The sequence below is a fragment of the Sturnus vulgaris genome, chromosome 1 (genome assembly GCF_052056855.1).
Source record: "Sturnus vulgaris isolate bStuVul1 chromosome 1, bStuVul1.hap1, whole genome shotgun sequence".
Taxonomy (NCBI): Eukaryota; Metazoa; Chordata; class Aves; order Passeriformes; family Sturnidae; genus Sturnus; species Sturnus vulgaris.
The window spans coordinates 25,882,809-25,909,147 of NC_142243.1; the positions used below are offsets into that span (position 1 = coordinate 25,882,809).

The window sequence follows — 26,339 nt, forward strand, 5'->3', positions numbered from 1 at the left end:
ACCTGAAAATGGAAATAATTCTAAATTGAGAGACTGTGAAATATGTGATGTGAAAAACATTCACTTTTCATTCTGTTCTCCATTATCTGTGGAAAAATAATTCTTTCCCTTCCTGAAGGAAAATCCTGCTGGAGCAGGACTCTGTGCCTTCAAAAGCAGCAGGACTTGGGCTATACACAGCAAACAATGGCAGTCAGGGAAGGAAGAAAGGAAATTGCTAATCCCTAGGAAAGACCTCATCCTTCCCTTGAAGTGAATCCTATTTGTATTGTTCTAAGGGGCAGGAACAAGGTGGAGAGGAGACGGGGTTGAACTTCTCTATCCCCTACGGAAAAAAGTGTGCTGAGACACTAGTTTTCCCCTCTTACCCATAGTTCTCTTTTCAAATATTTTTTTTAATAGAGAATAAATTAGTCCTTCAGTTGGGTGTTCCCCTCTGAAAAGGGAGAGAGGACTTTGAGAAAACATTAGAGGTGCTTTTTATAATTACCTGTTAGAAACTAACACAAAAGGGAAGTGTGAACATATTTTCAGGAGCTAGCAAAGTATAATGAGGGGAAAAGCCTTTTCTTCTGATTCTTATTTATATTATCAACACCAAAGAGCTCTAAGTCATAAACCAGGACCACATGGGGAAGTTTAATTCAAATGTAAGAGACAACACACATATCGAGACAGCTGAAGGAGCACAAGGAAACAATGAGGCAATGCTGGTCAGTATGAGAGAAAGTGTCTCAGTGCATTATTAGCTTAAACATTTTCTCATTTTTTTTATAGGCATCACAGCAAGAGAGTTTTAATGAGGGATTCGAAGAAAGATAATGAGGTTGTGTGGCAGATGCTTGGAAAAAATCACAGAGGAGCTTGTTTAAAAATATCTGACAAATGGGTAATGGAAGCCAACATTATGGTGTAACTGGAGATAGAGCTCATTGGAGATGATAGGTAGGATGAAAATGAGGAAGAATTTGAAGATGAAGGCAAACAGCTAACATCTGATTATTTAGAAAATCATAAACAGGCGTTGGTGAAAAAGGCTGGCACTTTTGTTCCATTAGATTCTGTGTGAGGGGATCAGAGTTAAACAGAGGAGCAGATGTTATGATGGTAGAGATTTGGAGTGGATTATGATGGTGTGGACAAGATCTTTGTGGGCAAACATCAATGGGCATTCTTTAAAGGTGCTACACAGAAATAACCACAACATTTAGGCTGAAGTGTATTGCATTGGACATTGACTTATTTGCAAAGCAGATGATGTGATCTAACTTTCTAGAGGAACATGTGATAAGTTTTATATTTAAAAGGGAAGCACTGTCTGATGTTGAAAGAGTTGTTTCAGTGTGTAGATTGTTCCTCTTTTCTAGTATGGAAAGCTAATAACAGCAATAAAAAAAGTTAAATAAATACATACAAAAATACAGTATGAGCAGTCATAGCTACTGAAACTTCTGTTTGGTTTTCTTGGAGACATAGTTATGCCATCCCCTTACATTTTTTTTTTAAAGCTTCAGGTCTAGTTACTTTGATTTTTAAAATAATCCTCACAATTAAAAGTTCAGTTTCAAGAGTGATTATATTAAAATGCAGTAAAAGAGGTGAGATTCCATGAAAATCAGGGGTTTAATACAGATGATCAAAGCAATTAGTACATACCACAGTTGAGACCAGGTAGTTAATGGGAGATTTGAAAAAAAACTAGTGCATACAGTAGATTTATATTTTAGCTTTTTTAAAAGCAGAAGACAGATATGTATTCTTTGTGGGAAGCCTAATCCTATAGAAATGTCAACATGACAAAAGACCTGCTGAGCTGTTTTGTGAAGGAATTTTAAAGTACTTTGCATGGGAAGTCCATAAAGGTAGCTGGAGTAAGAAGTTAACATAATTAATGGACAGAACTTCTAAACATTAAATTAATGTTTTGCCTTAACATTCACAAGTTAGTGGGTGACAGATGCTGGAAATGGCTGTAAATTTCCTATGAGAGGAAGAAGAAATACTGGGGGAAATCAAGACCATACCTGAACAGATGATCAGGATATTAGAATATCTAAAGATTAGCAAAACCCCAGGGGCAGATGAAGTCTGTCCCAAAGATGAGAAACCCAAGAACCTATGCAAGTGGAGACAACATCATATTATAATAGAAAATACTGGTAGACTTAGAAGTGGTGAGCAGAAACTGAGTGACAAGAAATTAATGATATTTAGGGATCACTTCTGCTCTTGAGGACAGTGACAGCTAAACATTCATTTTCAGAAAGGTATTCTTTTACAGGCTGAGCTCAGAAAGGGAAGACATGTAATTGTTTTAAGTAGTGGTCTCAGATTAAAAGTTAACTAGGGAGAGGCAGAAAGGCATGTAACTGCTGGTGATTTTAAGAAGCTTTGTCTATAACACAATCTAAAAGACAGGCCAGATTTTTAAAAGCCTTTCTAGCCAGCCAGCAGCTCTTTGCTTGTACATGTTCCAGGGACTTCCTCTTCAGAGCTGGTGATTCCTTGCAGTGCTCTGAGTGGTAGCAGGAAGGCTCTGCACACATCGGATCAGTAGTGTTGGTGCCAGATTGGGTTAAATATTGGTCGATGGCAGCTGCAGCCACCACTGAGACCTTCGTCTTATTTGGATAAGGGAAGGTGATTATCTTCAGGAGATGAAAGAGTTCTGGAGTTATCAGGTAGTAAAAAACAGAAATGAAAGTAACTTACTTCAGCCATTTTGTGAGGATCAGCATGATGCTATTTTTCACTTACTACAGCAACGCAAACGGGGAGCATAAGTGAGTAAAATAGTGAAAAGTAGAATTTGTGTAGAATTTGGCATTTTGATAAAGCAAAGTAATTCACACTTAGGATAGCTCAGGAAGAAAGTTCAGCAAACTGGTTTGTACATACTGGGTGAAAAAAATGTAAGAATTGTAGAAGGAACAAGAAAAAGAAAATACCTCAAAGTCACATGCAAATTAACATTAATCAGGAAGATGATCTAGATGAAAAATTATAAGCAAATAATTTTTTTTTTTACATAATTACTTATGTAATAACAGCAAAATCCCAAAGAAACAATAAAGTTCAATAAATACTGCATTGAATATGAATTATTTTGGTCTGCTATTAAAAAAATCACAAAATCTATGATACCAAAATTTCTGTTGTCTATGTAATTTTAAATCTTCTTGTTCCATCTTGATATACAGAGAATGGACATGTTAAAATATATGGACTAATAATTCTGGAAAGGAAAACATAGAGATTTGTGTTTATTCTAGCCACAGCACTTATTTCTAAAATGAAAATAAAAATGTGTATGCCACCAGTTATGGCAACAATCAGTCATAAAACTTAGTGATGAACAAAATGCTATTAGTTCCATATTTAAGTTGTCATTGACCTGCTCTATTTAAATATAAAGCTGGTTATAATAATCCAGCAACTGTGTTGTGGCTGTGAGTACAACCCCTGAGTTTTTCTTATCTTTTGTAGAGATTGTAAGATTGTAAAAGTTGTATTTTTTCTCTCTGTTTATCCAGTACAATACCTCTTACAAGATCCACAGTTCTTAACAGTGCTGACTGATGACCTAAGACCAAAGTCTATCAAAGTTAATTGAAAGACTTCATTGTCCTTTTGATCAATCCTTCTGTCCTCTTGTATTTTGGACTCGTGGCTTTTCCTTCAGTAAGAAATGATTTCTGCTGTTTTCTCTTTACAGAAGAAGGGAGATCTACTTTTAATCAGACCTCACCAGCAAAGAATTTGTTTCTCAAGAGAGAGAAACCCAGTGTCTACAGAGTCCAAGAAGATTTTGAGAAGTCTAGGGGTGGATGAGGAAAGATTTTGCTAGAGGCCTCAGAGAATTTGTAAGAGAGCAAGCTCAGAGATCTTAATATCTTATGTTTCATAGTTCTGGAGTTTGAAGGTCTAAACTGGGAGGCTAGAGACTTTACCAAAGAGGATGGATCATATATCACGAAACCCAAAATCTACAGATTCACTGGGAACCACTGGGGAGATTACTTTCTATTGCTGGTTAGTACTGAATAACAGGGTACAAATGCTGAGGTGGGTTGGAGGTGAGAGTGCAGAAAGTCTCCCCTTTCATGAAGAAACATATTCTGCCTAGAGCAAATGATGGCAAAAGTCTGGTACACTATTATCCCGTAGTGTTTGTGTTGTAAATGGTTGCAGTAGCTTCCCAGACTAAGCAGATTCTTTTTGCCATCCCGTTGTCATTGCAGGCCTCAACTGATCACAGCTGCCAGATCTGCAGCCTTTAAATCTTCCAAGTCAGACCTGCTTAGTTTGCTGACAAAAAGAAATTTCCCAATTCAGTACTGTGGAGTCAATAAAAATGTAGCTGTGGCAGAGCAAGGTGCATTCTCTTCTCCCTGATGTACCATAATCATCAAATTGTAAGCTAAGATACAATTCCAGAAATAATGTTGCACATAATAGTTGATGTATGAAGCGGAAAGAACATAGTTAATTTGCAGAGGTGAATTTGAGCTTTCATGTCCATCAGACAGGAAAATCTGGTTTTGACTGCAGACTGAGAACATTTTAAATGGAAACCTCTGATGGAAATATATATGGAATGCAAAGAAGTGTTTATACGGTCAATTTTCTATCCAGATGAACCTTCTTATTTCTTCCTGTCAGTTTTACTGGGACTTCGTATTCATTTCCTTGCAGTTTTTCCTTGTATATTCTTCTGACCGTAAATTTTTTCATGGTTTCTTGTTTTTACAGAGATATTCTATGTCTTGCCATGTGAGAAACAGCACCTCTTTAATGACTTAATATGGGGGTTACAATCCAAAAGACAAAAGTGTGTAACTTTCATTGCAGTATTAAATTTCTAATACTTACTTTAGTCAGTGTTACTGTACAGGTATTTCCTCATAGAAACAGGGATTTGGGAAACATCTAAAAATTAAATTTAGTCTTCAAGATATTTTCAGCGACTGCACCTTAGCTGCATCCCTCCAGGCCAGGTAATGTCATTTTTTGATGTAGGAAGCTTATTGCAGTGGAATTTAAATGTAAACTTGAGTATTCTTTAATAAAAAAAATCTATGCTCTTGGTTTTTTCCTGTGATAACTTTTTGTTGTTTATTCACAAGTGGCCTTGAATTGCCTTGAATTTACATCATTGTAAGGATAGGTGTGCTGGCTCTAACTGTGAAACAGCTGACATACAGTACCTGAATCTTTTGTGATTACTTGTTCAGGTATCAGTGTCATCACAGTGGATACACAGCTAGCTGGGAGTGCAACTTATGTATGGCCACATTTTTTCCCACTTAGATGTCTGTACCGAGATTTGCCATAGTATCTTTGGCTGGTACTTCATTGTTAGCAGATGGCAGGTGGACCCGTGCATAATTGGCTTGGATACCATGATAACAGTGTATATCCTTTCAGAAAAGGTTATTCTTGGAGGTTATAGAGGATTTTTAAAAATGTTGTTCAGCAGCTGCAGATTTCAGAATGGACTAGGCTGATAATTTCTTGACAAAGCTCTTTTCATGAAGACTGAAGGTATTGACAGGAAATTGGTGAATTTGAGTTTCAAGTATTGTTAGACATATTTGTTTGGTTCAGAAGGAACTTCTTTACTCCCAAGAAATGAAAGAGGGAAAACTTCTGGGTGCAGAGCAGGTGAGGTGGTAGTATGCCCATCTCCATTTACACAGTTGGTTATTTTTTGTTCTTCCAGTACAAATCTACTTAAATGTTGGCCATAAACCTTGGCTGCATTTTAATATTGGCTGTGTACTTGTGATCTTTCTCTACTGATGCTTAAAAAGGGCATTGACTCTTCCTTTTATTTGATTTCTGTCTGGAGCTATAAAATTAATCTCCCAGTGTCATGCTGCAATGGGCTGTGTCAGTGGAAGAGAGATAAGTTTCATTTTTTTTGCCTTAAAACTTCTTCCAAAGTTACAAAGACTTGAGCACATTTACTTTCTCTTTTCAATTTTAACAAAGCCCTTGTCTTTTTTTCTGTATTTCTATTTTATCCATGTCATTTTGGTTCTTTTGTTTTATACTTCACATTTTTTCCAGACTCTTTTTTTCCCCTTCAAGCCTAGTTTATAGTCTCTGACAGGATTCTTTCTATGCTATCTGCCAAAACATCTGTTCCTTTTCTGAATAAAAAGCTTGCTTCTCCAGAAAGTGTCACACGGGTCCACACCAAGTAGAAACCTTCATTCCTCTCTGTGACTTTGCCAGTGATGGACTAGCAATGGGAAGCTTTGCATTCTTGTCTGTCTTGTCTCATTTTTCATTACAATTCAAATTCATTACAATTCAAATTCAGTAGTGTAGTGGGGGGAAAAGAATTGTATTTAAATGTACACATGCCTTTCAAAATATGTGAGAATAAAGTGGTTTTTGTATGTATTTATCTGTGTTATAATTTGCTGTTGATTTGTTGCTGAGATCATTGACTTTGGACTATAATATTGCTAAGAAGAAGAATACTAAGTTTGTGGTGAATAATTTTAAATTCCTGCAAACTTTTGAGCTTTTGTGGTAAATAACATGAGACTACAATGGATAGAAACTTCCCTCTGGTCTGCATCTGATTCAGTAATTCAGCCCCTTGAAGTTTTAATTAATTTTCACAGAAATTAATGAGTACTATTTTGCTATTTTTTTTTTGTCTTTGCCAGAAATTTCTTCATTTTTTAGAAGAAAAATGTGTATTTCCATTGTAATATTTGTAGTAGTTACTTAGAGGTTTCCAGTGTCAATCTGGTATGAGGATGGGGAAACACATTCTGTTTCATTGTTCCCTCTCTCTGCCAGAAATAAAGGGAGTTTCTCCAGGTGGCAGAGATTTGATAAATGCTGGGAAGCTGTGTAAAGAGAATTGCTAAGGAAATTGAATTCAACCCTTCTCCATGGCTTGATCCCCCCTAGAGCAGGTGGCCTGGCACACTGGCCACAAGTTCCTGTTGGCTGCCTCCATCCAACACCTCAGTACCCTCGTGCTGGGGATTTGTTTGTGGAAGCTGGCAAGCTGCCTTCCTGGAGGAGCTGCAGCAACAGAAAGAGCACTGGGAATGGTTCAGAAGTCCTGAGTCTTTTCATAGCTCTTGTGCTCTTCTGGTTCTCTGAAATGCTTAAGAAAGTTGGTGTGTGATTTGTTAAAGGAAAGTTTGTAAATTCTTAGTCAAAGAAATATTTTCAACATAACACACTTTCTCAGTCAGCTTTTTGTAAGGACTTGCATGTGTCTCTTGCCAAGATCTTAGGGCAGAGGGAGTTTTTTAATTTTTGACTTAAACTGCTGAAAACATTTATTTAAAAATAATTGTTGTTACCTGTGTAGGCCTGTCTTAGTATGATCAAGACAGCAGACAGTGGGAAGTGTTCTCAATCCTGAGAAATACCAATTACTCATTCAATAAGTTGCTATTGACTGGGCTGTTCAGTAACTGTGTGGAACAGATTAGAACTTCTGTTTATGACAGTGTAGTTCAGGAGTAGCTCCAGTAAAGGGCAGTCAATGATTCTATTTTTGTACTAGAAAACCAGCATTCTCTTTTTGTCCCTTGAGGTGCAACCCAAGTGGCTGGTAGCCTGTCAAACTGAGAGGTACCTTTAATGTGTTCCTCTGCCTGAGCTCAGCTTACATGGGAAATTACTCCCTCCAGTGAACAACTACAGTGATTCGTATTTAGTTTGGAAGATCTACATTTTCCAATGGATAAAAATGAAGAAAACAGGACTCTGACACTACAAAAAATTCAGTGCAGACGTCTATGCAAGCTGTTTCCTGAACCAGTAAGCACAGAGCTGCACAGTGCCCCAGTTAAGGTCTACTAATAGGTGGATTTAATTAGCTGCTGCACTTCATGTGCACATATTTTGTCTGCTTTGAGGGACCTTGCTAGTATTTCTGTCTGAGATATTAATCAGTACAATCTCAGGGCAGTAGACATTGCATTCCAGTTTGCAATGGCAATGCAGTCTAAGTATTACAGAAAGGTAAACGTAATGCAGTACAGAAATCTTGATCAGTCAGGTTTAAAACAGAAATGTAGTTCTAATCTTAGTTACAAATATGACACTAAATCCTGTAAAAAACCAATATGTATTGACAAACACATGTAAGAAGCATGAAATTGTGTGACAAACTGTAACAATATTAGGCATTGGTATTTACAGGAAAATTATTATCAGTTTAATGTGATTTTAATCTGGCAGAAAATGTGCAGGTAGAAGCTTTTGCTCTTCTGGTTTTAAGCTTTGCATTAAGAGCTGAGTGCATGATAGACCCTACTGCCTCTATATTTCTTCTCTCTCAGTTAGCACATGTTTATCTGAAATATAATTGAATGTAGATTTGAAAGTAATCAAGGAAAAAGTTGAGATTTGGAGGTGCAGAATTTAGAAAAACGTAATTGTACTCAAAAGAATGATTCAAAGAAAATGTTCTCCATGTTGTAACTTGAAATTTGAGGAGGGGAAAAGCTTTTGTTCCTCTTTTTTTTCTGTATGATCCTTTTTTAGAATGAAATTCAACACAAAGTGAATCTCAGCTGGTTTGGAATTATATTACCATCTGGGGGAAGATTTTGAAACAAGCCAAAACTAACAGATTTTCACCAGCCCCTTAAGAATTCTAATTGCCAGGAGTTGGGCATTTCTTAGGAGCAAATTGACAGTGCAGTAGTGTGAGTCTGCAAGATTTGTCTTGGCTGCAATACCTTCTTGGCTGGAGAGAATTTTTTTGATTCATGTAGAATCACCTAGAGCTCAGCAGATATTTTTAATGTTTCTAGTTAGACAGTTTCTTCTACTTCATCTGGAAATTATGGCCAAAGCTGCAATTAACATTGTCAAATCTGAGTGTATTCTTGATGATGTTGTTGGTTAAAGCCAGTGTTGAACAGAGAGGGTCAAGCTGCATGCCTCGGGGGCTCTATAGTGTACTTTGGAGTCCCTCAGTAAGGATTAGCAATTAAATTACTAGTTTGAGTCCAGGAAAGGTCAAGAGTGATTAACAATCTTTGTTCCATTGGTTAGTGGGAAACAGATGTAAAATGAAGTGATGATCAAAATCCAATTCCTAGTAGATATTTTACATCATAGACACCAAACTCCTAATGATCCCTTGTTAGCAATCTGATTGGAATGGACAGTAATTGAACAGGCACAGACAACTGCCATGTAGTTTCTACTGCCATTCCTCATAACCAAAATTACTACCATTTTCTGTCTCAAGGACAAACTGAAAGTTTCAGTCTCTCTGTCTGAGATTTTTGTATTCTGTTTGGAAATCCTTCACTCTGAGTAATATCAAATAATATTTTGAACCTAAAATAATGCTGAAATTTATTTGAAGGGCTCTGAATGCAGAATAAACAGTATTTTAACTCTGGAAGGTTTTATTTGATAATTTTAAATATATGTGGTTGATCCTCAGCTGGATTAATCTGACATCTGCTGAAAAATTAGTTAAGTAGTAGTCAGTGAACCTGGAAAAAGATCTGATTCTGCATTACTCAAAGTACACAGTCATATTTAAGGTACACAAGTAGTTTTAGAAAATGTATAGCAAAATTATGTATATTATACATACAAGGTCCACCCTTCTTTTTCTTGCCATCAACCATTTCAGGAGTAGGTGAGAGGCTGTATGTTAGGGGCTTAGAATGGGTAAGGATTTGGGGCTAAGGCTTAAGCTTCAGGCATTTGCCTAGGGTTACTACCATGATACAGCAAAACTTCAAGTTCCAAAGCTTTGCACTCTCATACTCCTGTAACTCATGAGTGATAAAAATATCTTTCTTGTAAACATGATATCTTTTAGACCAAGTCTGTGTACATGCTATTCTCTGTGGAAAAGCTGTTCTGAAATTACCAGGAAATATATTCTATTAATTAATCTTACTGGATTACACTAGATGAAAATTCTTCCATATTTTAGCAATAAAGTCCATAGGATGAATGGACAAAAAATGTCAATGGACAAATAAAAGGCTTAAAGTATCTTGTAACAAGTACCAGCTGAAGTTTTCTTGCTGTTCTCTGGTCTCTTGTCTTAGTTATTTATAGAGAAAGCTAAGAAAGGAAACATTCTAAAAAGCTAATAACTTGAATAGGGTAAGATTCTTCTGGTTTTGTCTAAGATGATAAAAATTATATCATTAGATTTTTATATAGCACATTTGAAACAATAGAAAAATATTCTTGTTATTCACTTGGTAGCTTATGTACTACCCAAAGATGGTGTTGACTGACAGCTGAAAGATAAAGGAGGACCAGAGAGATTCACATTTTGAAAGACATTTATAATGTCTTCCCAATTGTTAATCCAATTTTATTTCTTCTTTTTTTGTCATTGTTTACAATGACATTACAATAATAATATTCATACTGGACATGAGTATCATTTTTTGCCAGACGAACAAATCAAACATTTCTCATTAACAAGGACAGTTTTTCCTGCTCCTGTAGAAAAATGGGACCACCTAATGGTCCACAAAACATTTTCATATTTCTTGTTGATACAACTCACTTCTAAGCTGACTTTGTTTCCTTGAGCTCGTATCCTTTTTAAAATAGCTAGTGGCATTATGTATAAGCAATTATTGGTGTTAGCTTTTTTATTGGTACATACTGGATATGGCATGGGAAAGAGAAGTCCAGGGAGTTGTACTAATTCTTAGCTCTGCAATTGAGTTAGGACATCACTAGTATTTCTTCTTTTAGCTTTGCCTTTGTCAAATCTGTTTCAGTAAGAAATCTTTCTAGGTCAGTGACTATATATGTTTAACTTCTAGTACACCTTAACCCTGGCCACAGGGAGGTCTGTGAGTGTTGCAGTAATAGTAATAATATATAACACTAACTGTAGGTTATGAAAGGATGTCTATTCTGAAAATACATTTAAGAGAAACACAAGCAGGACTGTCATTTACTCCCTGAAAAATGGAACTGCTAAGCATTTATATTTAAATTAAATTCTTTTATGAGTTCATTGAATGTTATTTAGCAAGTATATTATAGCGAAGATGTGTTACCTTCTGCCTTAGAATGAGGATATTATTGCTTTTTCATTTTTATATTTTGTATCAGCATTTGGCAGGTAACAAATGAAATTTGCTTGCTAATGTTAAATTGTTTTGTGCTGCTGCTCAGCCACAAAGATATTGAAGGATGAGACCATGGGAAAAAAACGTTATTTGCTTTTTTGGGCAGACAGATGAATGTAACAGTGATCTTGACCTGTCCTTGATGAAATGTTTATTCTATGAAAGGCAAAGCACTTAATTCCTGTCTGAATCACTCTGAAATCTTGTTCATGCAGAAGGCTGCACGAGTGGAAATGCAGATAAAATTGGCTCAAATATTTAAGTGTGGTCAAGGTGCTGATGTTTAGAACTGTCTGAAGTCAAAGCAGAGTGGACTCCATGTATCAGTCAAAAAAGATGAAGGTTTTCCGAAACTTAGTGTGAAGAGTTTGTTTTTGTCTACCCACTTTTTGTGCCACCTCATTGACTAACTTGAGCAGATTTTGGACAAATAATCCCTGATTGTCCCTGAAACCTGAATTTTTTATACTCTACGAATATGAAAACAGGATCTTGAGTAAGTAATGAAGCCCAAATTTTGTAAGGATTCCAGCTTAATATTCCAGACTCCAGTCTTTAAATTTAGAAAAAGCCGCCTGGCAACCAAGATTTGCAGGTCTCACTTTAGTCTAAGCCTGTTTTGATAGACCAACTGAATTTTTTTTCACACCTGAGAAGTTCTTGGGATACAAGGTCAGAGTAATAAATGTTATGCTTTTATTCTTTATGTAGGATAAGTTATATAATTCCATCACTACTTTATTACTCTGCAGTCATTTTGTTACTATGCAATTTAAAATATTTTCGCCATAAATGTTTGGAGAAAGCTCGTAGGTTTGCAGCAATATATTATAATTTTCCTGTAAGACTACAGTTCTTCTAGTCACTGTCTAGAAATGCAGTGATCGATCAAGACACTGGAACTAGTTTTGAGGTGAGCTGGTAAACTGAGAATGCATTGTATTTGCATTAGAATAACCAGTGCTGCAGTATTTCTCTTTATGAGCTGAGTTAATACTTCTTGCTAATTGGAAATGTCTGGACCTTTTATGAAGGCTGAAGGTTGGGAAAGTCGCTGAAGGGTTTATGAAACTGGTACTCAAATCTTGTTTAAAAAATAGAAGTCTTTCTTCTATCTGAAGGTGTTCAGCAAAAGTCGGCAGACATAAAATAATCCCAAAGATGTCAGTTTACTAGACCTTGAACTATCTTGTATTTAACTTGCTTCAGTACATCTTAATAAGAATTTAAATGGATGTATCAGAACTACTCAGGAGAAGACTCATGGCCCCCATAGACAAGTTCACAGTGCTGCTTATCCTAGAAGCTGGCACGCTGGAGCAATATTCACGTATTCTCTTCCTAAGTTTTTTGTTACAGTGTGAAAAACTTAGCAATGAATAACCTCCTTCAACTTATGTGTCAATGCCCAAAGGACTCTTAACTCATCTCAATTTAAATTAATGACCTTAGTGATAGTATTAGCAATTGGACCATGGCTCTCATGAGCCAGCTATTTGCATATGGAATTTGATTAATCCTGCTGGCTATCAATTTTCACTTTTAATTAGGTGTGATACTATAGTGGGAGAAAATACAAGACTACTATCAGGCAGCAACAATGTTGATTTTCTATTGAGTATTCTATTCTGTTTTGTTTGGTTGTGGTAAATTTCCTGACCATGTCTGTTTGGATCAGCTCAGAAAGGTGCCATAGACCTTAAAACAGTTCTGTGCAAGCTCAGCCATAGTCAGCACAAAGAAGCACCATATAGATTGAATATTAGTAGTTTATAGGATGTAGAGAAATTGGTTTATGGTATCCCCTTCCAGAACTCAGTAGCTCTATTCCTCTTAATGGCCTATAAGCCTCTTGTAATGCATGTCCAGAGTCACATAAAGAGCAGCTGTGTAGGCAAGGATGGCTAGGACTTTTACTGAGGATACTTGGTTTCCCTGCATCCTGACTGAGCAAATATACACTGGCGATAGAGTCCTGCTCAGATTTTGATCAAGACTAAATTTTGCCTGGATCTTGTAAATATGTAGCATGTGGTGTCTCTTGATTTCCAGCAGGCCAATCCATATTTCTTTGACATCTTTGCACTTTGGGAACATTGCAACATGTTTGTGTATGCCATAGCCAGGAAAACAATGTTCAGCATTTGGCTTGCCTAGCAGAGCTGGTGCCCACATGCTGGTTACTGCTGAGCATACCCCTGTAAGAATTAGCAGACCTTTACTAAACTATCAAGAAAATCTCAATAAAAATTAATTGAATAGACTTGCAATAGAATAGCTGCTTAATGCTTCCCTTCCTTACCAGAACAACTTTAAAGAAATACACCTCTTTCCTCAGAAATTAATTTTAATAGAGGTTGATATCCACTGACCAAAAAAATGAATGATCAATGCCTATTAAACAAACACAGTCAGAAAGGCAATATATTTCTGTATCTGGTTAAAATTCAAAGAGAAGAAAACCTTCTTCTTTGAGATCACAAAACACTCTTGAGAAGTTAGCATGTGTATCCAGCAATGGCATAAGGTGAAGGTGAAGGCATAAAAGTTAGCAGGGATATGCCAAACTCTGAACATTGGAAGAACTTCCTCTATGTTTTTAAAATTCCTTTCCTGAAGTATTCAGCTGTTTGTAATAAATTAATAACTCATGCTGAAGAACAGGGGATTTTAATGAAAGGAAATTGTGTTTTTGCAATAGAATTTCCTGCACTTGTGGGAACCCCCTTTTTTTTTTTGTTTCCCCAAGCATCTCATATAGATATGAAATTCCTTTGTGTGGCAATGTGAACTCTGCTGAGATCAGTGGGAGTTAAATCTCCTCAAAAGACATCTGTTTTCAAATTCAGATTTCTAGGATGCACCCATGAATATCTATGTGGAAAGTGGCTTAGCTGTATCAACATTCTAATGCTTTCTCTGGAAAAAATATATCATCAGACACAGGAGCAATAAACTATTTGTGTGGATTTAATTTTATTTAAATTCTGTATTGACAATGGATGATTGGAAACGTCATGCAGAAAATGAGCAATATTAATAGAGTATGTTAATAGTGCACAGTGGCCTTGTCCATTATATAGTACCAGGATATGTCAAATTATAGTCGTTTTCACTTTCCTCAGAAGACATGGCTACTCATATGATAATGAATATTTTCTTCAGTGTGTAACACAAAAAGCAAACTATAGTGCAAATTTTGATTAAAATGTTGCTCTGTGGCCTTTCATATAAAATCTAATTTTATTTAATATTACTTTCTACATGTATGCAGAAAATGGCAAGCTAATATTAATAAAAGAAGGCTTACAGGAATGTGAAACAAAAATAATAGATCCTTGTCAAAATTTATTTACCTATCTAGAATTTCATTTCAAAGTTAGCAGCACTCTGTGATACTGGCATAATACACAGGTCTTAGAACTCTGTTAGACATTTTTAACCCACTTTAATTTATTCCATGGTAGTTTAATCCCCTGCTGAATGCGGATGGGGTGAATTTTCAAAAGTCATAATCCACTGAAGTAAAAAATCTGTAATGACAACATAGACAGCAGGCTTCAAGAGTTTAGTTTAAATTATTTCCAAAAATGTAAAACTTAGGGCAAGAGTTAATAGGATATTTCATACAGTTATATTTCAATCCTTTTCCAAATCTCTATACATTCACTTGCATCTCTGCCATCAGAAATACTTGAGCTCGATTTCTGTTCTTTTTAGGCAAAAACCAGAAAGCTGCAAAATTCTAATGCAAAGATTTTAACAGGGTAACTCATCTGGTCCTTCAGTTCACAGACTTTTATATGTGATAGCATAATATTTTATAAACTGAAAGAGAAATGGCATTTTACAAACCAAACACCTTCCATTCTGTCATAACTGGACATGAAAATGAAATTAAGATATGTAATACCACACTATCTTCATCCTTCTGCTCCTCTAGGAGTTTTGTAATTGACTTTATTGGTAGACGAAAATTCAGCCCACAAACTGGTTGAGAAAAATTCATGCATTTCCTGTGTACTTGAAATCTACAATTTTACACTCTTCCTTGACTATACCTTTAGAGCAGCCTACTTCTGGAATTAGCTGTTACTCAGACAACACCTTATTTTCTTTAACCAGGAAGCTCCTCTAGCTCCAGCTATAGACTTTTGCAGCTTTGCCTGGCCTCAGCATCCAGGCACCAAATTCTGCCTGAACCCCACAGGAAAAATGTTGTCTCCTTGCTAGGTTTTGTTATGTCATGCTGAACCAGATTTTGGGTGGCATCAGATAAAGCTGGTAGGTGACTTGTTCAAAACAACAGGATGAGAAAGTTCTGAGAGTGTCAAGTAGAGATGAGGTGGTAGGGTGTTTCACATGGTAGAAGATTCATACAGGAACAGAGAAGCACTTGTAATTTATATTTATTGAAAATGTATAAATTCATAGCCACACCCCCAACTTAAGCAGTCTTTGATCTGCAAAGACTTGAAAATGAAAAAGATTTTCTGGTACAAATAGTATATTCTTCCCTCATTTTGCATTCCTTGATAAAATCAACATTTAGCCATTTTTGAATGCTAAATATTCAGGACCAGCTGGACTTCCATTTTGACTTGCTAATTCTTTCAAACTCTTAAATTAAATAGACAATGGCAATAATTACCTTTTTTTCCCTCTAAAAGCTGCATATCTGGAGAGAAAACAATGAGTTTTCTCCTTTGATAAACAAAAGTGACAGCAGTACCTGTCTTTGCTCCTGCTTTCCAGGAAAAGGGTGGAACAAACTGTAGGACTGGTTTTCACCACTTCCTCTTGTGGTTCCGTGATTTTGGTTCTTGGTTCAAAGGTCCCACTCTTCCCTAGGCAGATAGAGGAGCTTGGATGTTTAATTTTGAGTCTGATTTCCACTCTGATAGGTTGTGAAAGAATAAAGAAAATCTTTATATATATCTGACTGTCACAGGGGAGAAGGCAGCACTGGCAGAATGAAGCAGAGAAAAGGAGGAAGAGAAAAATATCCATTAGGGCACTGCTACTAAAACAAATGTCTCTGTAATTATAATCTAAGTCTGATTGATTTAAAGTACCTGTCTATTCTAGATGATTAAAGACTTTTTTAAAGCCTGGTTACTAAACAATTCTTTTAGTCACTAGTGAACCAAACACGATCAAGAAGACTAAGTTTTTGGATTCTAAATACTTGTGAAAAATTGTCATGTTATTAAATCAAGCTCAAAAGATAACAAGAGTAGTACAAATCTACACTGTTTCTTACAGGAAACCTCCAGATGGGGAATTTCTGTATCTAAAAGGAAGAGCAATACTAGCAAGTGTGCATGCCTATGAGTACCACATCACTTCAGCTTCTGCATGCTTACAGACATATAGGGAGAAGTGCACTTCAGCAGGACTAGAGAATTTCAGGAGGCATTTACACAGAGCATTGATCGCCCTGCTTCCAGTCTACAGCCCTCGGGTTGTCTCCACAGAATTGTCTCCAGGGCAAGTTAAGCACCATAGGTCAGATTATTCTTGGCTGCTAATGGGTGACTAGGTGAAGAGCATTTATTCAATTTGGAAAGTTCATCAATAATTCATGGAAGTAGAAGACACAATCCATTCTGTTTCTCTCTTGATCATGAAATAGGCCTAGAATTCCAGGTGAATGAATAGATCAGTGAATCCCACTCAAGATCATGGACTGGACTGGCAAAGAATATGATACAATTTATGACCTAGTACCTGGCAGGCCACCAGCTTTTTTTCATCAGTTTGTTACCATTCACAGGGCTTGTGACTTGCAGTGTCACAGCTTAGCCCACAGTCCAGGAATGAAAGCGAGAGGAAAGAAAGCTCTAATTCTTAAGGATTTTTACTGGGACCAAACACTTAAAGTGCTTTACCATCTTTGCATTTCCTGAAAATTATTTGAGACTAGCTAGATTTATTTTTAACAGGCAAATTACATTGTGTAGAAAGCATGGTAAAATTGTTAATTTTACTGGCTTTTTTATTTTGCAGAACAGCCATTCCAATATCTTAATATTTTATGATAACAACTGTTAAGAATTACAATGCACCTAAACAAAGCTGTGTTGCTACTGTTTTATTAGTACCCTCATCTTTCTGTGGGTACAAATTTTCTAATTAGTTTTTGGTTCTTAGTCAGATCTCAAAGAGATATCAGCTGATATAGGCACTGCAGTTTCAATGATGTTACATTTCCCTGAATTTATATCAGCTGTTTTCAGTTAAATTTATATCAACATCTTATCTCGCATAACTGCTGTTGTGTGAATGATGAAAAAAGCTCAGGTAGCTATATTTTGTTTTAACAAGGGCCATTTGAAGCAAGTATGATAGCTCATAGATTAAAACCAGAAAAATACAGAATTTAAAGCTGAGTTGAGCACATTTAATAGAAGTATTCTGAATTTTGTGACTCCTAAGGATGTTCTATACAAAAATTGCAGTAAGAGTGTATGTTAAGTTCAATTTCTTAACCCAAAGACAGTATAAAATAAAAATTACATTCCCTCTTTTTTCTGTGTGACAACAAAGTATCACTTAAATGAATAACTTAAAATGAATGATCCAAAGTGATTACTTTAGAAAATATTGAAAACTTCAGATACTTCTTTTTCTGTGGTAAATAATCAATTCAGTGCTGTTTTATGACCAAACCCAAATAAAATATTATGAATTAGTAGAGACAAAAGACTGAACAAATAATGGAAGGCCATATTTGCCATCATACAGGACCATGGTTCTGCCACATCCTGAATACTGTGTACCATTCTGGTCTCCTCATTTTAAAGATAGGACTGGGAATGGAGAAGGACAAAAAGGAAATTCAAAGGTAAAGGTATAGAGTAACTTATGTATGAGGATTATTTGCACGATTCAGGAGACTGTTAGGGCTGGAAAAGAGATATTTACTATTATGAATGGATATAGTTGAGGCATGTACTAATCAGCTAGAAGGAGGCTTCCTCATGCAGTTAGGAATCGTCGAATTTTCCACTCAGTGGTATTTGTAGAAAAAAATGTTTAAGGCATAGCAGCAAAGAAAAGTAAGGAGGAGTGTAGGAAATTTGGATAGAGACAGAATTTTCAGTCTGAAAGGTTCTCCAAAGAAGGCGTAAGGAACCAGGTTCAGAACAAATCATAGCAGGAAACAGAACTGTGGAACTCATTGCTGAAGTATCTTATGAATGTTGAAAGTTTACAAAGGGTCAAAGTGAACAAATGCACAGAAGATCAGTCTGTTTAGAGTTAATGAAACAGAAAACTCATTTGTTCCTTCAGTTCACAGACTTATATAAGTGATAGCATAATATCTTAAAATTGCAAGAGAAATAATGAAACAGAAAACATATACAGAAACAATATCTAGCAGAGGAAACTAGAATTGTTGGGTAGCTGGGAAGAAATTAGGGGTCCAGAATACGCTTGCCATGTTCTTGCCCTTCTCCAGACATCTCTTATAGTCGCTATTGGAGACAAGATGATTTTTCTAAATGAATCTTTGTTTTGATCCTGCGTAGCCACTTTTCAATTCTCATTTGACATAGTAAATCATGAGTTACTGTTCTGTTTGTAAAACTCATCTGCGTTTGCAGATTTTTTGAATGACCAGTATACATTCTCATTCTTTTCATGTTATGCAGCAAAAAGGCTTGTAAATTAAAATCAGAGAGGCCTGTTTCTATGAAATATCCATGTATATGTTTTTCTGTGTTCGTCCTTCCTTTCCAAAGTGTCCATTTAAGAGGTACAAGTTCTTCAGTGTGTTTTACTCTCTCCCATTATAATAATATCTCCATTAATTTGCATTCTCAGTTTGTTTGTTTATTATTAAATACCTGTAGAATATTGACTTTGACTTTTCTGGAAATTATTCACTGAATAAAATATTTCCATGCCACTGGTAACTTTGCACAATGTGTAGAAAGCTGCAGGAAGAAAAAATGGATCCAGATGGAAGAGTAAACTTGGTCTTGTTTTCCCTCCACCCATTGCATGACAAATATAAGGACTCTGGATTCATTGCCAACTTTCTGTTTGCTGCCCTGCCTTGACAACGGTCCAGCTTATTGTAATGTCCATCAATACTCTCCCACCTCTGTTGTACCTGAGATATCTTACTGAGGAAAGAAAATTCTGAATTCTTTTATTCAGAGCATTTGCAAATACAGTGCTGCCAAATTCTTATAGTGATATGCCAATAGAAACAGTCTTGGCTTTTGATTAGTTATTTACCTGAAGAGAGAGATTTTCCACCTTGAGTATTAGATTGTTTGTTTGCATTTTCATTTGCTCTCAAGTAGTCATATATTCAGAGGAATAAATACATAATTTCTAAGCCAATACTGTAATTATAGGTAATGAACTGTAGTAGAGCTAGAATAAAAGGAAAAGAGTGAGAAATCGAGATGCATTCTTTGCTTTTTTGAATTACTATTTTTTAAAATCTCAAATCAATAAGTCTTAAATTAATGTTAATATACCTATGGTTGATTTTACATTGAGAAGAGGACCTAAATCACCACTGAGGACTTCATGGTTTCATGAAATTCCTTTTAAACTTCATTTTCTCTGCTCCAAATGTTAAGGTTTGACTTGACAAAGCATTCAGGGCTCAGTGTCTCGAAAGAGAACTCCCAAGTTTCTGAGATAAATAAACTGCCTATCCTTTAGGAAGTCCTAAAAGAATGACATATATTAATTAAAATATTCTTAATGAAGCTAAAAATTAAAAAAAATCATCATCTTCAAAACATAGGATACAAAATGAATGGAGTATTCTATTTTAATAGAATTTAAAAATTAATTACAGATCAATTCCTGTGTCTTTTTAATGATTCTTTAGGATATTGTGCCCAATGAAACCACTGTCTTTCCTTCTTCAAAGAAGAAGTAGAAGAAATGGAATAAAATTTTGTCAGTATTTGTTGGAAAAGAGTTGCCAGGCAGTAGTAAAAACTCCTGGTACCTTTTCAATATCAGTAGCCTTTACTAGATAGTGGAAATTAATACTTTCCAGTAAAAGTTCAAGACCAAACCCAAATGTCAGTCTGCCATGCTTAGTAAGTGCTTTTCCAATGCCACTTGTAGCACTAGATATGCGTTTCTAAATTTTTTTTGTTCCTTGCTATTTTTCTATACAAACATTTCTGCCATCATCATCATTTAGAGCCACTTCTGGCTATGCAGTCATGGAGGAAATCCCCCTACTCAGCCCTTTTGCAGCACTGATTTATTGCACTGCAGTGGTGTTTTGGGTTAACACTGGTGAGCAGCTAAGCACCTCACAGTTTTTTGTTTACTTCCCCCTTTCCCCAGTGGATTGGGGAAGAGGAACAGAAAAATAAAACCAAGAAAACTTGGGAGTCAAGATAAAGAAAATTTAATAACTGAAGGATAAATGGAAGAAGCAGAAAGAAAACAAACCAGAACAAGTGATGCAAAGGCAACACTCAACTCACAACCAACTCCAGTGGGTAGAATGATGACTAGCCTGCTCCTAAACAAAAGATGACTACCTCCTCTAAAACCCCCCTCTTTTAATTGCTAAGCATGATGTTACATATTGTAGAATATCTCTGGTGAATTCAGATTCTCTGCTCAGTTGTGTCCATTCCCAATCCACTGTGCACTTCCCCAGTCTATTCACTTGAGGGACTGAGAGAGAAACAGGATAGGCATTGGTGCTTTACACTGTTCAGCCAGAGCTAGAGCATCAGTGTGTTACCAGCATTTGGGTTAAAAGTCTAAACGACAGCACCAGATAAGCTGATGTGAAGAAAATTGACTCCATCTTAGAGAGAGACATTGAAATTGAGCCAAATGTTTTAATGTTTCATCTAGGAGTGACACTTGGCTATGGAAAAGAAGGCAATACTGGTTAAAGTGAACTAATTGATTAAATAGAATATGCAAGTTTCTGAATTATATGTAGATATCCTCAAGGAAGATGGCAAAAAAACCACCATAGAATTTAGGCTGCTCCATGTTTTGTCATCCACTTTGAATTGGCTCTTGTTCCATGCACCCCTAAAATAGGTCTGTGCTTCAGTTTCGCAATACTAAGTGCAAAACCTCATGCTTTTGTGTGCCCTTTCTTGTATTATTGCAACCTTGTGTTTAGGAAGAAGAGAGATTGAAGAAAACTGAATCAGTTCACATGAAAGAACTGCTGCATTTGCAGAAATTCTACTACACAGCAATGCTCTGTTATTGGGTGTGTGAATCTCTGAGGAGAATACGTTCTGTAGCATATAGTATACTAGCAGTATATGAAAAAGCAGTTGGATGGAAAACGTTAGTGAAGCACAATGAATTCTAGTGCTTTTTTATTAATGCTTTGTGGGCTGTTTTTTAAGTGCTCACACAGACTCTTGACTAGGAAAGGCAGGTTCAGGCCTTTATTCAACCAGTTACCCACAATGAAAATCACAAACTCAGGTCTCAGGGATAACTGCACAGCCGGAAATCTTTCAGGTATTACAAAATAAATGACAGTAACAATCAGTTGTATCTGTTAGATTGGGTATGAAGCGGTATAGAATGCATGTAGACTAAATCATCCATTTCTATGAAATATGCTGGCTTTCAAATAACCATGTATTGGATCAGTCATCAATCATTTCAGAAAAAAACTCCTCCCATTCCTGAGTCTTCAGTTTCACATATCTGAAAAAAAAGAGAGACCTATTTTATAGGTTTTTATAGTCTTATCTAATATAACATGGAACGGGTAGTCTAATCCTATGAAATGCAAATCATTTGATGAAGAAAGGAAAACAAAGGAAAAACAAACTGTTAGCAAAGAAAACGAGAGTGGTAAGCAATCTGCATCCTACCTACAGATTGCTGGTTTACTAGCTCTGCTATTAAACTGCTTAGATTCGTTGTAGGTTGACAGATTTGTTCTAGACAGGCACATTTTTCCTTTTAGCCACATTTCTTATTTTGCCCTCCTTCCCCATATGCCATAGAAAAAATATATTCTGAGTCTCTTTCCCTCTCCCTGTGAAATCTTCATTGCTGCTTCATTAACCAGTGCACCATCAGTGCATTTTATTACAGCTTCTCTCCTGGCCTACTGTGTTATTGCTAAGATGCAGCTATGAACTGGTTATCAAAATGCTAGTCTGTGTTTTAATCCTTCTGTCCATTCAAAAGAGGGGGAAGTTGTCTCTTTGGCAAAATCTTGAATTAAATCCATATTTTATCTACTCTCCCGACTTGCCCTACATGAAATGGATTGGGGAAGTATATGTAGGATGTGACAGATTTATTTACCTATTTATTTGCTGTTAAAGGCTGGGGGCATATCTCCTGTCTGATCAGTGTATTAAGACAATTTAGACTGGTTTTATGTATGTGCCTTCAAATGACCTTGAAAAACTACTGAAGTTAATGAAAGTGTGTTTCAATTTCATGATTGTTAAGAAATGAAAAGGCCATACTGTGATAGATATCCTCTGTGACATATACGTCCAGTTGTACCAGTAGGGAGGGGACATGATTTAAATACTATCTGGTTTCCAATGGGTTTTCTGGGTATGGAATGCACTTAATTCATTTTTAAGTGAAGAGAAAGATATAACTGCAAGTATGATAGAAGCACATAAATCAGTGCCAGAACACAGAGGAATAAAACAGGCATTTTTGGTATCTCATATGAAAAGGGAAATAAGAAACTTGATGGCCTCTTTAGAGCAGTGCAAATGTTAAAAAATTGGGCAGTGTGTGTGGTGTGAATTTTAGGGGGAATGGGACTACATGTTTGTCAGTCCCTTTCCATCCACCCTGCACGAATTCCTACCCTCCCAGGTATGCTCTGTCAGAGCTCTCTGCCAGTGCTGCATGTTAGACAGCTGTGAGCCTGCATCTGTTCTCTGTTTCCCACTCAATTAAAGCAAAGAGAAAAACTATAAATAAGACAAATTACTCTGACAATAAATTTTGTGAAAACTATGTCATAAATATATGATTTTGTAGGAACTTGATGCAAGATTTTCTGTTCTTTTAAAATATGATTTTGCAGGATTTTTTATTGCTACTTTTAAGTTGGTGCCTCTATTTTTCTTTTTATAAATATACAAAAGGCTTTCTGTCTTACACAAGATCACTATTTAATTTGGGGAAGAAATGGTGAAAAAAGAAGTGAAGCAAGGAAGGATAAATGCTTGTCATAGATAACGACAAGGCAAATCAGTAGTTGGTCTGTAAGGGATTATTAGGAAAGACTGTGACTCCTCCTGCATTAACTGATGTGGAGTGCAATGTATGTACAGCTGTAGACTCAAAACTCATTAAAATTTTCATTATTCTGTTATTTATACTGTAGTTGTGACTGAAGATCCCAGTCGAGAACATATACCAATGAGTATTCATAAAAGGAGTAGGGAAATTGTATTATTATTATTAGATTCATAATGACATGGACTCCAAGCATGGTCAGGCTGGCACCACGAAGACAGCACCCTGACAGCAGACTCCAGGGGCAGCAAAAAGAAATGAATGTGTCTCTGATGGTGGAAGATGCAGCAACTTTGCAAGTTGCATTTGAGCAAGAACGTTTCACTCTGAGATGCCATATACAAACTGATGGACGACAGGACTGTGTATCTCAGTTTTTGTAGTAATTCATTACACACTCATCACTTACAGACATCATAACAGATGAATAACGTGAATTTCTGTGATTAAACCTGAAGGTCAATTTAAAAAAAAACTGGCAAAGGAGAATTGAGCAATTACTACTCGGAAAGTGGAGGAGAACAGACATTTCTCTTTTGGTTTACTGAGTAGAGAGGTACAATTTAATTTCTCAAAAAATGTTTCTTTATGATTAGGAAATCTGGTCATTTTGGTCTCTGGTGGAAATAATGGGGTTTGTATCACATGTCTCAATATATTGTTTCTTTCTTCTTCCTTTCTTTTTCAGGTTACCTGTGCAAATTTAACAAATGGAGGAAAAACAGAACTTCTAAAATCAGGAAGCTCCAAATCCACACTAAAGCACATATGGACAGAAAGTAGCAAAGACTTGTCCATCAGCCGACTGCTGTCACAGACTTTTCGTGGAAAGGAAAATGATACAGATTTGGACCTGCGATATGATGCCCCAGAAACTTATTCTGAGCAAGATCTCTGGGACTGGCTGAGGAACTCCACAGATCTGCAAGAGCCTCGGCCCAGAGCAAAGAGACGGCCCATCGTCAAGACTGGGAAATTTAAGAAAATGTTTGGCTGGGGAGATTTTCATTCCAACATCAAGACTGTGAAGCTAAATCTGTTAATAACAGGGAAAATCGTTGACCATGGCAATGGGACGTTTAGTGTTTACTTCAGGCATAACTCCACTGGTCAAGGGAATGTATCTGTGAGCCTAGTGCCCCCTACAAAAATAGTGGAATTTGACTTGGCACAACAGACAGTGATTGATGCCAAAGATTCCAAGTCCTTTAACTGTCGAATCGAGTATGAAAAAGTTGACAAGGCTACCAAGAATACACTCTGCAACTATGACCCTTCAAAAACCTGTTATCAGGAGCAGACCCAGAGCCACGTGTCATGGCTCTGCTCCAAGCCCTTTAAAGTAATCTGTATTTACATTTCCTTTTATAGTACAGATTATAAACTAGTACAGAAGGTGTGTCCTGATTACAACTACCACAGTGACACACCCTACTTCCCTTCAGGGTGAGGACCAACTTGTGTCTGAGACTGAAGCCTGGGGAATAAAAGAGGTCGAATGACAGGGCTGTAACCTCAAGGAGGAAGGCCACATCTATTGCCTGGAATGTGTCTACCTGCTGCTGCTGATGTCAAATGGCTGCAAATATGTTAGTGGAAAACAACCTAATGTAATTTTTGCCCAGTCAGCTCCTTGTATCAATCTAGGTGTAAATCACTATGGATTTGAAATAAAACCATACACATACATAGAAACACACACACACTTTTCAGTGCACATTATTGAGATTCCTGTTAAGAAATCTTTCATTGTCTGATATCTAAGGATTCAGCATAACCTATCGTCAAGCAAAATGGATTAACTAGACAGTACAAGGTTTCTAACACAGACTGTTATGGAAATCTCCTTGAATGTCCTTTGAGTACATGCCAATCAATAATCCCCACTCATGCATTCTACTGCTTGGAGTAGCTGTACTGGTAAATAATACTGTAGGAATATATACTTGTTAAAATGGGGAAAAAGTGTGTTTAGAGTTCAGTATTCCGTATTATATGAACCCAGCAAAGTGTCATGACTTTTCCCAGCACACAGTAGGCACATTCAAGGTAGTGTTGGTGGCTCTTTTTCCAAGGAGCAAGCCTGTTTCTAGTAAAGATGGGCAAACATTTGGAATTTACATGTGAGCAGACATTCTGGTTTAATGTTTCTCTGACTCTTTAAGCTCTGATTCTTTAAACTTGTTTGAGTTTAGGCCAGCTAAAGTACTTATAAACTGGAATTGATCTCTAAGAAGGAAAATGCCTGGCGGAGAACATGTAAGTTATAAGTGGCTGTCTTATCTTTATTACAAAATATTGTAACAAATTCAATATCCTAGTCTTCATTTGTATGAATGGTTTGTATTGTACATAATTTAACCCGTGTTATTTGAGCTGCTTATTAATATTAACTTGTAATTGTCTCTCTGCTTGTTATTGGTTAAAACAATCAAGGAAATGAGGAATCCATTTTATCAATGTAGCTGTAAACTCCATTAAAAGACAGAACTATGTACAAAGCATTTATTCAGCTAAAGTATTGTTGAAAGCTATACATATACAACATTACAGTCTGTCTGTATTTAGATATTTTATTTCCAGAGGAAAAAATGAACTGTACATAAAAATAAAACATCTTAAAGTTGAGTTTCAATATGTACTGTGTAGATAGTAGTTTAAACAGTTCTGACAAGCGGGTAATACTCCAAGTCCAATATGATTTTCAATATCGTCTCTTTGCATATGCACATATATAGACATCTATTTATGAATTTGTGTGGGTGCATATTTGTGCATGTATAAGTACATGTGTGTGTGAGTGTGTGCAAATACATATATACATTGAATACATAAAACTTTCTTGAGCCTTTTCCTAGCAAGCAGATCTTATTACTGAAGGTCTTGCTAGTTCAAGCAGAAGCCTCCACTCCAATAAGAAATTACAGGTGCAGGGCTTTGTTTAAAATGAGTCATTATAATTTA

General features: G+C 36.3%; 1 protein-coding gene across 5 annotated transcripts in view; it reads left to right on the plus strand.

Moving 5' to 3' along the window:
• The window catches only part of NXPH1 (neurexophilin 1), a 183,123-nt gene extending 157,111 nt beyond the window's left edge, over positions 1-26,012 (plus strand). For all 5 annotated transcript variants that reach the window (XM_088162259.1, XM_088162240.1, XM_014878479.2 and 2 more), the window contains one exon: positions 24,064-26,012. In XM_088162259.1, coding sequence (XP_088018385.1) covers positions 24,064-24,825 — 762 coding nt within the window. In that variant the 3' untranslated portion in view covers positions 24,826-26,012. The remainder of the gene's footprint in view (positions 1-24,063) is intronic.
• The last annotated feature ends 327 nt before the right edge of the window (positions 26,013-26,339 follow it).